Source organism: Chaetodon trifascialis, chromosome 15 (assembly GCF_039877785.1).
Source record: "Chaetodon trifascialis isolate fChaTrf1 chromosome 15, fChaTrf1.hap1, whole genome shotgun sequence".
NCBI lineage: Eukaryota > Metazoa > Chordata > Actinopteri > Chaetodontiformes > Chaetodontidae > Chaetodon > Chaetodon trifascialis.
Window position 1 is genome coordinate 9,148,661 of NC_092070.1, and position 12,167 is coordinate 9,160,827.

General features: G+C 45.5%; 1 protein-coding gene across 4 annotated transcripts in view; it reads left to right on the plus strand.

The window, feature by feature from the left end:
- Nucleotides 1-12,167, plus strand: part of ep300b (E1A binding protein p300 b) — a 33,296-nt gene that overhangs the window by 2,407 nt on the left and 18,722 nt on the right. For all 4 annotated transcript variants that reach the window (XM_070982126.1, XM_070982127.1, XM_070982128.1 and 1 more), the window contains exons 2-16: nucleotides 781-1,388; nucleotides 2,459-2,638; nucleotides 5,069-5,372; nucleotides 5,859-5,972; nucleotides 6,173-6,415; nucleotides 6,762-6,867; nucleotides 6,975-7,103; nucleotides 7,238-7,355; nucleotides 7,473-7,656; nucleotides 7,943-8,023; nucleotides 8,968-9,053; nucleotides 9,325-9,477; nucleotides 10,004-10,573; nucleotides 11,012-11,248; nucleotides 11,419-11,614. In XM_070982126.1, coding sequence (XP_070838227.1) covers nucleotides 781-1,388; nucleotides 2,459-2,638; nucleotides 5,069-5,372; nucleotides 5,859-5,972; nucleotides 6,173-6,415; nucleotides 6,762-6,867; nucleotides 6,975-7,103; nucleotides 7,238-7,355; nucleotides 7,473-7,656; nucleotides 7,943-8,023; nucleotides 8,968-9,053; nucleotides 9,325-9,477; nucleotides 10,004-10,573; nucleotides 11,012-11,248; nucleotides 11,419-11,614 — 3,309 coding nt within the window. The remainder of the gene's footprint in view (nucleotides 1-780; nucleotides 1,389-2,458; nucleotides 2,639-5,068; nucleotides 5,373-5,858; nucleotides 5,973-6,172; nucleotides 6,416-6,761; nucleotides 6,868-6,974; nucleotides 7,104-7,237; nucleotides 7,356-7,472; nucleotides 7,657-7,942; nucleotides 8,024-8,967; nucleotides 9,054-9,324; nucleotides 9,478-10,003; nucleotides 10,574-11,011; nucleotides 11,249-11,418; nucleotides 11,615-12,167) is intronic.

A 12,167-nucleotide genomic window follows, 5' to 3' on the forward strand; every position in this document is an offset into this window, starting at 1 on the left:
CGACAGTGTCTGGACCCCTAATGCAGTGAGAAAAGTGAGGAGGGGCTGCAGCTAGTCTCCTGAATCAAGTCAAACACTGGCACAGTGGATCTGTGGTAGCATCGATTTTCAAGACAATTTAGACAGATGTTGGCATGTAAGAGGCCATTATAACAGTCAAACTGTGCATGTTTTCATGGGGCCTTCTGAAGAGAACAGCTTGGTTTGACAGTTAAAAGTGGACACAGTGCTGCTTTTCCTGTTTAGAGATTAAGAGCGTATTGAAATATATGTATATATAAATCCCAAGCAACTTTACCTTTTTAAATTGGCCTCCTGTTGCAGTAGATAAGACTTTTTCAAGACCTTTTCTGTTTCATGCACCACATAACTGTAGATCAAATGCACACACACACACACACACACACACACACACACACACACACACACACACACACACACACACACTCTTACCTGGACACTGTAGTGTTTACCTCTCTGCGGCTTCTCACCCTGACCCTACTGCGTTCACTCTCCATGTTTGGCACCCCATCAAACCACAAGCTGAGGTCCGGGCTGTGAGAGGCAGCTACTCCTGCACTGGCTGCCTTGCCGTGGGCTCCAGGTTAATGGTTGATAGTTTTCAAACTAATGGCAGAGCTGTGTCACACTTAAAAGACACAAGTTGCTTCAACGTCTTGTAAAAGGGTCTGTACTCAGTGCAGATCTTGTGTTTTAGTTGAACTCAGCTGTCGACTTTGTGGTTGGTAAGATTTCTGCTTCTTTTTCCTCAATGCCTAGATTTTGGTTCACTCTTTGACCTGGAGCACGACCTCCCAGATGAGCTCATCAGTTCCTCGGACCTGGGGCTAACCAACGGAGGGGATGTCAACCAACTCCATACCAGTCTTTCGGGGCTCGGAGCCGGGATTGGTTTGGGAGGCCAGGATGCAGCTGCAAAACACAAACAGCTGTCTGAGCTCTTGCGCGCTGGAGCACCACCGCAGCAGGGCGGCCCTACTTCCAACAGCACAGCACCAGGGGCTTCCATGGGGATGATGGGGGGCGTTGGTGTCTCCCCTGGTGGACCTCAAGGCATGCCCCCACAGGGCCAGCAACAGCAGCAGCCTGGATTAATGCAGCAGGTTGGGATGGTTGGAGGGGTGGCAGCACTCAATCGGGCAGCTGCCATGATGGGTGCCCAGAAGGGAAGCCCTGGACAGCAGCAGCAAGGCCCGATGGGGGGGCAGGTGATGAATGGCTCCCCAAGAATGGGTTACCCTGGCAGTGCAGGCATGGGTAACAATACTAATCTGTTGGCGGAAACCCTACAGCAACAGGGCGGCCAACAAATGGGACCCGGGGGTCAGGCGGGGATGAGACCGCAGCAACCTGGAGCACTGAACAAGGTAAGGACACAGAGTGCAGTAGGTTCGGACATTACACACACTCTGGTTGTCAGCCAGGAGTTGATATCTCAGTAGCATCTATCTTATGTTAAACATCAGGGTAAGCTGAAAACTTAAACCGAGGCTTACGAGTTCCAAATGCTGGTCTAAACAAGGTGTGGTTTTGGTGCTGTGCTGAATCCCACCCCTGCATGTAGATCTTCAAAGGTGACCTACTCTTTTACACCAGAAAAGTTTTGGCATTGTTGAAATTCTGAACGTTGAATTCTGCTGTTTATTGTGAGTGCAATATATCAGATTAAGGACAGCATTAATTTAAGAGTTGAAAACTTTCTGTCAATGTATTAATGTCACCGTGGTCACTTGGAGTATTATTCGGGATGTTCCTGTTACAGCCCACTGTCCCATACGGTCTGTAAAATATTAAAGTTTGAAATTGCTGCTCAGAATCGGCGGAAATATACCTGATTGGCCTGGATAGAATTTCTAAATTTGACCTCTTGAGTTTAGTTAATTCATTCAGAAGGGAAGATTTGTGATAATTCCACCCTAAAAGCCATTTGGGTTTGGTTCAGTTAAACAGTATTTTCAGGTTTCAGGTCTTTTCAGATCCAAGTGACAATGCAGACTGTAGCACTTACTGATGTCAGACTGCTGAAGATGAGTTTCCAGAGCAGGTGCAGGTGTGAGTGTGGTTGTGTGCATGTGTTGGACTCACAGCCACATCACTGTTGGCTCTGTGGTATTGATGGTTAACCTCTCTCACACGACGGTTGTGATTTTGCTTTAAAGTTGAGAAGGCAGTATTGCGAGCTATGCTAAACCTTAGCATAACTATATTGGCCTCACCACTGCAGCAGTGCACCAGCAAACACAGCAGCTCTTGTGATACCTCCATGTTTTTTCCTTGAATGTTTTGATATCAGTTGACTGGCTGCTTTCATAGGTCATGAAAAGTTAATACATTTGATCTTCTAATTTATTTCTTCCTCTTCTTATATCTCCATACCATCTCTCCTCCTTCTCATCTTTCTCATTTCCTCTTTGCCTCCCCACACCCTGGTCTCCAGATGAATATGATGGCCAATGCGGGCCCCTATGGTGGTCCGTACGGCCAGTCTGCTGGCCAGGGGCTTCCTGGAGCAGGGCTGGGCCCACAGCTCCAGAATAAGGCAGGTCTGCCCAACAATATGGCCAACCAGTTCAGCATGGACAAGAAGGCACCACCGGGTCAAGGCATGCCTGGCATGGTAGGATTTGTTTGTTTCTGTTCTGTATAAACTCTGCAGCCACCATAGAAGCTGCCAATATCACAGTAGACTGAGCTCACTTTTTAACCAAAGTCTTTGGAATTTCTAAAGTTTAGCTAAATAAACGCGTTATCGTCACACATTTTCTTGTATTCCATCCTTTGACACGTCGTTCTGTTTGCATCCTCACTCAAAGTTTAACTGTTGGTGTGACATATTCTAGTCAGAACTGTGTCTCAAAGGCATTTAGTGTCTGCCATCCATGTTGTAGTTTTCAGTTGTGTCTGAAGTCCCACGTGGATGAGATTCCAGTTCCTGGTTAAAGGATGAGTCTGATGATACTCTGCATTTTTCTTACTGTAAAGAGCTCAAAACAAACAATAGACTGCTCCCAGCAATTTCTGTAACTTTCCATTTGTCGACTATTTTGACAATCCCACCCACTTTCATCACTCAGTGATTGGCCAGCTGTACAAAGGTAGAGAACTAGACAGGATGTGAACTTCACTCTCAAGCTTTTTTTTTCTTTCGATTTTTCACTCAACGTCTCCCATTATGTCTTATGTGTACAAACAAGTACAGCACACCCTCTGCATGACTGCAGGCTTTTCAAACCCACTTTTTACTGTTGCACTTTTGACAGTTGCAAACAAATTCGGATGGCTTGTCATACAGACTAGTTCGTCTCGTGCACAGAAAAATGTCAGCGTTGAATGTGAAGGTTGTTGTGTCGTAACGTAAGATGTAAGATGAATGAATGCTGCAGAAGGTCTAATAGATGAGGAGAGACTGGGTTTCACATGAGGCAAAGGGAACACCGGCACACACACAGTTCACAGACAGATCAATGGAAAGACTCAGAGCAGACTTAGATCAGTTTCTAGCCGATAGCTTTTATACATCTGTGACTTGACTTGGATAGCATATGATTTAACAAATGATTGTTAATGTTTATGAGTAGAAGAGGAAGAGAAACCAGTTCCTCCACAACAAAAAGCCCAAAAGACATAAACTCAGTGCAGACAACCACTTTTTAAATTGAGATATAATCATTTTATTGGGGCGTTTTGCCTCAGCGCCAGGGTCTTTATGTAAGTCACAGTCCAGGTGAACATCCTCGGTTGCACCTGTCTAACCCATCAAAGTCCACTCTGCTTGAGCAAGATGTATTTTTGCATTTAACTTCATGTCAGACTTTTTCCTCTTTCTTTCCATCACGGTACAGCTCTGTGATAACAGCACTGACTGACAACTGCGGTTTTTTTTTTTACATCCCTTAATACAGTACTGACAATGATACATTAGTTATGTTTTGGTCTGCTCAATCCTGACAGGAGGACTTCAAGCAAACTGTAAAAGTTTTCTTTTCACTCTTTGGTAGTATTTTTTTTTAAACTTATTAAATTATTATTAAACTTGTCCACAAAACATAATGCAACTGGTAGCCTATGCTTTACAGTAACATTAGGGCATCATTTCTACTAAATATGCCATCGATAAGGAGTGCATGGGTGGTGCAGGTGTACGAGGCTTCCTGACAGTTTCATTCGGAAATGACTCACTTTTACAGACAAATCTGAAATCGACAGAGATGTTTTCGACAAACACGTCGTCGTCTCAAAAGGGAAGCAGATCTGACTGGGTCCTCTGGGGAATAGGAGGAAAATCATTGATAGGTTTGTCTTAAATGAGGTTTTAGTAGAGAAGGCGCTCAACTTGCCAGTACAGTAGTCTTTCCTACCTCAGTGAAGTTTAGAGACATCTGAGGGTGATATATCAAGAGTGTTGTTTATTTTATGTGTTTTACCTTAAAAAAAGAAATATTGTTTTCAGATTTTTTTTAACTCTCCAAATCTCCTGGTATTGGCTGAGCTGCGATTTGAGTGAAAGTTAGGCTTCAGGGATGAATTGATAAATGCAGCAGTCATCAGAAGACAGCAGAGCAGTGTGTCAGCAGCTCTGTTGTAGTACAAGCTTTCATTATTTATAATGCTAATTATCATTTGACCATAATTCAAATCAGATATTCTGTTTTTTGAGAACCGCTTCATTCATTCTTTAGATGCTTGTTTCCTCTTTTTAATTACAGAATAGCTGCAAACATAGTTCTGAAACTGACTATTTGCTCCTTTTGCTCACAGAGCATTTAAGATTTAATTAGCTGTTTAAGTTATTAGAAAAAGGACGTGGACTTTGCTACAATGATTAAAAGCTTTACATGTTCTTTCAACAGTTAACGCTTCATCTATATCATGTAGACAGAAAATCGGCTACACATTTACATTTTTGTCCAGATGTAGGACCACGAAGTCTAGGAAAAAATCATTTTTGTCAGTTGTCAAGCTGAAAGATGAAAGTGACACCTGATCAATGCGGCGTTGTAAATAATACTTATTCTAAAAGTCGTTTTTGCCTCCCGTCTGTCCGAAGACCGCTCAGCAGCCGCAGCCGACAGCAGTCGGTGGCGTGCCCGTCGGCGGAGCAGCAGCGGTGGGAGGGGCCCAGGTCGGGCTCAGTGCCGTCGGGGCAGGTCCTGGCGCAGCACCCCCTACCGCAGACCCCGAGAAACGGAAGCTGATCCAACAACAGCTGGTCCTCTTGCTGCACGCGCACAAGTGCCAGCGGAGGGAGCAGGCCAATGGGGAAGTGCGGCAGTGCAACCTGCCTCACTGCCGCACCATGAAGAACGTGCTCAACCACATGACTCATTGCCAGGCTGGCAAGTCCTGCCAGGGTGAGTCTGCTGAATTATGCTGATTGCCGGCTTTATGGTGTGTGGTTTATATAAACACTAGGCAGTGTTTAAAGTTGTCATGTATCTGCAGCAATTCATTTTTTCTTTTTTAGCTTGTTCTTGTTTGTTGTTTATGTCCCTCTTGGTTTGCCTTCCAGTTATTTGTTGTATCAGAATGAGTTCTTCTCTCTCTAGCTGGCTGTTCTACTGTAATTTTTCCTTTCTCCTTCCCTCATCTTGACATAGTTTTCTTGTCCTGAATGACTCATACAGTAACTTTCTGGCTTCTCTCTCTTTCTTTTGACTCTTCTGACTGTTTTCCTTTTTTTTTTCTCTCTCATCCTTTTCTTGTCTCATCATTCATCTCCCTCCTTTACTCTTTCACCATTTCTCCTTTCACTTGTTCTCCCTCTCTTTGGCCCTCCTACCTTTCACCTCTCTTCCCTTTTCTCAAACTTCTCTCCGTTTCTGTCTCCTCTCTCCCAGTGGCGCACTGTGCCTCATCCAGACAGATCATTTCTCATTGGAAGAATTGCACACGGCACGACTGTCCTGTGTGCCTGCCACTGAAAAACGCTGGAGACAAGAGGAATCAGCAGTGTGAGTGTGTCTGTGTGTCTTGAGCAGTATGCATGCTTATGCCTCGTATTGAATTATTACACATCATCTTCCTTGAAATGATGGAGTATCCTGTAACTTAATGCTAATGTACTGTACAGTAGGCCTGAATCCACAGATCCTAACACTTTGTTATCTCTTCACCTCTCTGCCTCTCATCAACACCCCCGTTCTCTTGACAGCTCTTGTCAACAGTGCAGGGGTGGGTTTGGTGAACGCTTTAGGTTCTGGGGTGCCTGGTGGACAGTCCAACACTCCCAACCTGAATCCTCCCAACCAGATTGACCCCAGCTCCATAGAGAGGGCCTACGCTGCTCTGGGTCTCACTTACCAGGGCAACCAGATGCCACAGCAGCCACCGCAGGCCAACTTGCCAAACCAGGGGCTGCAGGGCCAGCCTGGGATGAGGCCTCTAAACACCATGGGTTAGTTTGTAATGCCATTGTGCATTTTAAGAATGATATGGTAACCTGCTAGGACCACTGTGTGTGATAAAATAATGTCAAATCAAAGGTCCACCTACCAGATTTTTTCAGAGCGATCAAGCACATCTCATGGTTTTATCAGTAAATGTTGCAGGCTCAGGTGTCACCACGGCACCTGCGTGTGAAACTTATGTAACTTGATAACAGGTGTTTGTATACAATGGATTGTCCTCCTTGATCTCTTCCAGCTCTCCAATGACTCCTGGTCAAAAACTTTCTCAGATAAGTTTGAATTATAGTGGATACAAAAGCATATCCTTCAAACTGGACAACTGTCTCTTTACAGGAGGAAACTCTATGGGAGTGAATGGCGGAGTGGGTGTGCAACCCCCCAGCCAGCAGTCCAGCCTACTGCCAAACGCCATGTTGCACAGCAACATGAATGCACAGAGGTAGGACTGCGTTTCACTTGTCCCAGCTTTTTACTTCTTGCTGCTGTCATATAACAGACTTTAAAGTCTTACTCCTTCCTTCCCTTCTTGTCTGTCGCTTTCTCCAGCTTGATGAATGATGGTGTGGGGAACCTGGGCTCCATGCCCACGGCGACTCCTCCTTCTGCTGCAGGCATGAGGAAGTCTTGGCATGAAGACATCACGCAGGACCTTCGCAACCACCTTGTTCACAAGCTGTGAGTCTTATGACCTGCAAGTTTTCCCCAGAAAGATCTCAGTGTGGATGAGAGCTGGATGTGAATTTTAGTGCCGGTGCCCTCAATTTAACTGTCACTGTATGTCTTTTCTGTTTCTGCATGTGTGAGAGCAGCGTGCAGGCCATCTTCCCTACTCCGGATCCGGCTGCGCTGAAGGATCGGCGGATGGAGAATTTGGTGGCTTACGCTCGAAAAGTAGAGGGGGACATGTATGAGTCGGCCAACAGCAGGGTAAGGAACGCACGTAAGGTTGCCACTTCAGGGAAGAGGCCGTAGAAGTCTTTATTTTGTGCACTGTTGTGATGTATCCTGTAACATCCTTCCTCTCTTATGTTGCATCCCTTCTAGGCGGAGTATTACCACCTGCTGGCAGAGAAGATCTACAAGATCCAGAAGGAGCTGGAAGAAAAGAGGAGGACGCGACTCCAGAAGCAGGGCATGATGCCGGGACAACCTGGCATAGCCTCGCCAGGCCTCCCACAGGGGCCGCCCAGCATGGGACAGCCGCCCATGGCCCCGGGGCAACCCACAAGTATGTACACATACTGTTTTTACCTCCTCCACACACTTCTGTATGTGTAGACACACACACTCTGCTGGCATATAAATAATGTGACTGCTCTGCTTTTAGATCAGTGACATTTATGTTGCTTGGCACGCACCTATATACATAAACACTGATCAGAAAAGAGAACAGGCACACCTGCGCACCTCTTCTCATACATTTAAGTATGATGACATTTGTTTGCAGCACTCTACAGTTTTCCCTCACCCTTTAAACCATTTATTGATCTGTGTAACTCTTCTCACCCTGTCAGACGGTCCTCACGCTGATCCGTCCATGGTCCGCCCAGCTGCTGGACCCAATCAGATGGTCAACAGAATGCAGAACCCAGCAGGTGCGTGTCTGATAAGTGTAACTGGCATCATTACAAATGCTTATTGAGCAGCCAGACTTACAGAAAGTTATTTTACAAGGACATTTGGAGAGGGTCACAATAACTGTTGTTATTCTGTTGTTAGCCTGTTAGCGCATTAACCCTCACCACGCTTTTTGCCTCAGCACGCAAGTAAATTTCGCCAGGAGAGGTCTTGTCTGTCTGGCCATGTTTTGTGCATTCGCTGATGTTACTTTATAGCAATTGTGTGTGACAACGTCAGCAAACATGCTAACCTTAATCCACAGTTTTCTGGTCTGTGGTGTCCCATTCAAAATGCTTCCACACTTCAGATGTTATGGCGTCATGATCATCTGTTCAGCAGGCTCACTAGTTTTCTCCATTTTGTGTTAACAAAGAGAACAGTACTGCCCTCCAAAGGTAAAATGCTGTAACTACATTTGTGTTAACTAGACAGCTAAAATAAGAGGTGCTATGTCAAGTGGCAAGCTAGCTTGTGAAATAGCTGCAACTCGCCTCAGCTAAAACCAAAGCTAAGTTTGGTTATTGATTTTCCCCGAGCTGTTATCTGTAAATGAAAGTTCATCTATTTTGATAAACTGACATATTGATATTCACGTAGTCATATGGATATTCACTTTGTTATCCCACATAATTAAATAAAGCAGCAGCTAAATGAGTTCATGATAAGAAAAAATGACGATGAGTTTATTTGAAATAATCAGCCTGAAAAGAAAATGAAAAGACGCCACACTTCCTTTTCACAGTTTGCCCTCCATCCTGAAAACTTTAAACCATCAGTGCATGCAATGGGTCAGACTGACTCCCAATGGAATACACAGTCTGGCACAGTCAAACAACCCTGGTTTGAACACACCATCAGTGTTTTTGTTTCTTCCCTCTCTTTTTGACATGTCTCATTTCTGTCCCCCCTTCGCTTCTAGGAATGAACCAGTTTGGTCAAATGGGGATGCCATCGATGGGTCAGAGGTCGACACCTCCTCTTCCTCTTAATGCTCCAATGAACCAGGTTGGCATCACTGTTGCCGTCTCTATCACAGATTACTTTGGCTTATATGAGTGTCATGCTTGAAAGTCACGGATAGATAGTTGATTTTATTTTAACTTTAAGTGCTGTGAGACATCTCAGCTGTGATTTGTGTGGAGGAGGATGCACAAAAGGCAAAAAGACAGCAAAAACAGAAGAAGCACATTTAGTGTCTTCAAGATCACATTTGCCTTAAAAAAATCTGTTCGCTGAAATGAAACGACTTCACATGCCTTCTGTTGTCTCCTTCCAGATGGGTATGGGACCAACACGGATGGGTCAGCCCAATGCCACGCAGTTACAGAACCAGTACCTCCCTCCAGGCCAGTTCCCCGGTTCCAGTCCTGGACGCGGTTCTGGTCCTGTTGGCATGAACCAGCCAGGAGCACAGACCGCTGTGCCACTGGTACGGATTAAGTGACAAACACTTGTAATGCAGAGATGAGTTTGACTGCCAAGGGTCCTTGCAAAAGCAGATAAAGGATGTGATTCAAACATGTCTTCAGTCGGATGTGGGAAACCTGCTGAGTGATATCAAATGAGGACAAACATGAGCATCAACCCTCAGAGACGTTTTGCAGGAATTGATGGATATTGATGAATACTGTATAATCAGATGAACTGTCTTCAGGATTTTGGCGCATTGTTCTTGGCTGCTGTGAGATGGATGACAGTTCTTTATTGGCTTTTTCTAGAAGCTTTAAAGCTGATTATTTGTGCTTTTTGGCAGGCTTTCCAATTTCATTAATTCATGTTCTAGCTTTCAGAGACTGATTGAAAATTAAGTGTCACGCAGAAGTTCCAGAGTTGTGTGTCTCGTAAAACCTTCTCTGTAATTGGTCAGACCATTGTTGTTCCTAATGGGTGAAAACCAGCAGGGACCCCTGGCTTTCCGTCTTTCTCTAACCTCTGTGTCCTGTCCTCTGTATCAGAACCAGATGTCAACGCCGCCTTCCCTCCCAGCCAGCAGCCCTGCAGCACAGTCTGCCCCTTCTGCTCCGGGGTCCGGAGCCCCTGGAAGTTCCATGGGGCCTGGTAGTGCCAGTGGTGCAGGGCCTTTACCCAACCTGCCTCCATCCTCTACCTCCACCCAGCCCAACTCCTACCCTCACTGCCCACCCATCCGAACAAACTCCCCCTCACCAGCACGCAGCTTAACGCCTCAACCGCATCAAACACCCCCCACGTTACCTAGATCTCAGACCCCACAGCCACAGACTCCTGGCACACCCCAGCTACCCCCTCCCCAGCACCCCCAGCAACAACAACAACAACAACAACAACAACAGCAACAGCAACAACAACAGCAGCAACAACAGCAGCAGCAACAACAACAAGCTTCACAGCAGCAGCCATCAGTGCAGTCGCTGAACTCTGAGAAGACCAATCACCTCCCACAGCAGACGCTTGGGGGTGTGGCTTCCTCAGGCCCACAAGCAAGTCAGGCTTCTTCGGTGCCTACCCAGAATGCTCATGTGCCATTGCAGCTGCCTCAGACCCCAGTGAGTAGATCACCCTGCTTCACTTCCACCACTCTTTTCCCAACCCAGGCTCGCTTCCCTTAAACCACCTGTTGAAGCCTCATTCAGTGACGCTCTTGGCTTCCTGCTGACTCTGGTTCAGTGAGCCTTCGGTTCTGAATTGCATGAGGAGCTTGTCGCTGTTAAAGTAGCATGTCTAGTTATTCTGTAGCTTCGTCTGTCACATAGGAAACAAGAAAAATGCATACAAATTAAAATAAAAGGTTTGTGAAGAACTGCTTGACTTTCTTTTAAAATTTCACTTTATTTCACAAATGAGTTTCAGGAAGACTTAGATGATCAAAAAGTCCATGATTTAGATTACAAAGTGAATGTTGAGTGGATGTGGGAACATAACAAAAAACAATGTGCCCTTTTTCCATTTCTAAACTTCTCTTCATCTCTGTCCTGTTGCCACAGCTATCTGCAAAGCCTTCACTGACTGCAGATGGTCAAGTGTCCTCTCCGGCCTCGGTCAGCAGCAGTACAGACCCCAGCTCCCAGCTCGCCCAGGCAGACTGTCCTGCTCCCAGCCAGGAAGACGTGAAAATGGAGGTGAAGAAGGAGGAGGAGGACGAAGGGGCTGAGAGCCAAGGAGAAGGCAAGGGGAAGATGGGGAAGGGTCAGCCTGACATGAAGACGGAGGAGAAGCCAGAGGTAAAAATGTCCACGCTGACTTACTGATGCTCTCATCGTGGTGTCTGAAAATCCTGGAAAAGTCTTAATGTCCCAAATGTTTTGACTAGAGTTTAGTATCATTTCTTTTTAGGTCTTCATTTTCCGATTTCTTTATAATCATCATGCTGACATTTGAGTTTTCCCCTTAGATAAAGAAAGAGAAGCCGTCAGGAGATGGGTGTAAAGGTGAGCCCATGGATACATCTTCATCCTCGGTGTCATCGTCAGTAGCAGCAGGTGAAGACAAGAAGCCGGAGGTGAAGAAAGAGCCCAAAGAGGAAGAGGAGGGGTCAGGGTCAACAGCCACTAACAGCTCCCCAGCCAGCGCCCAGAGCAAGAAGAAAAGTAAGTTAGATGATTTAACAGCTGCCATTAGCAGAAAGTGGAGAAGAAAAAATAGCAGTAGTAGTAAAATTAGTCATCAGGATAATGACTTGAGTAAAGACCTCGACATACATACGAGATTAAAACCGGGAAATATTACAGCAAAGTCAGTTCATTCCAGTGGAATTGATGTGATCAGATTGACTCAAAGGGGCAGGCAGGGAGTGAAACTTGCTCCACAAAAGAGGAATGGTTTGCAGGCAGTTTTGAGATAGAGGTCAAAGGTATAAATGGCATCTTTGGAACAAAATTGTATGAATTTACTGTCTTGTTAGTAACCAAGCTAAGCCTCCAACATGGGAAAGCTTTATTTCCCCTTTTTAGCAACTGTTTGTTGAATACAATGCTGGCGATTTAATAGTTAACTCACCCACCAGAGTGGTGAGTAAACATAGCTCCAAACTTTAACATAGTGGTTCATTGAAATTTGATTCACTCAAGGCGTTGTAGCTACCAGTGTGCGATATGCCTGAAAGCACCCGTGCCTTTAGTTTAGTCTGTGGAAAGTCCTACA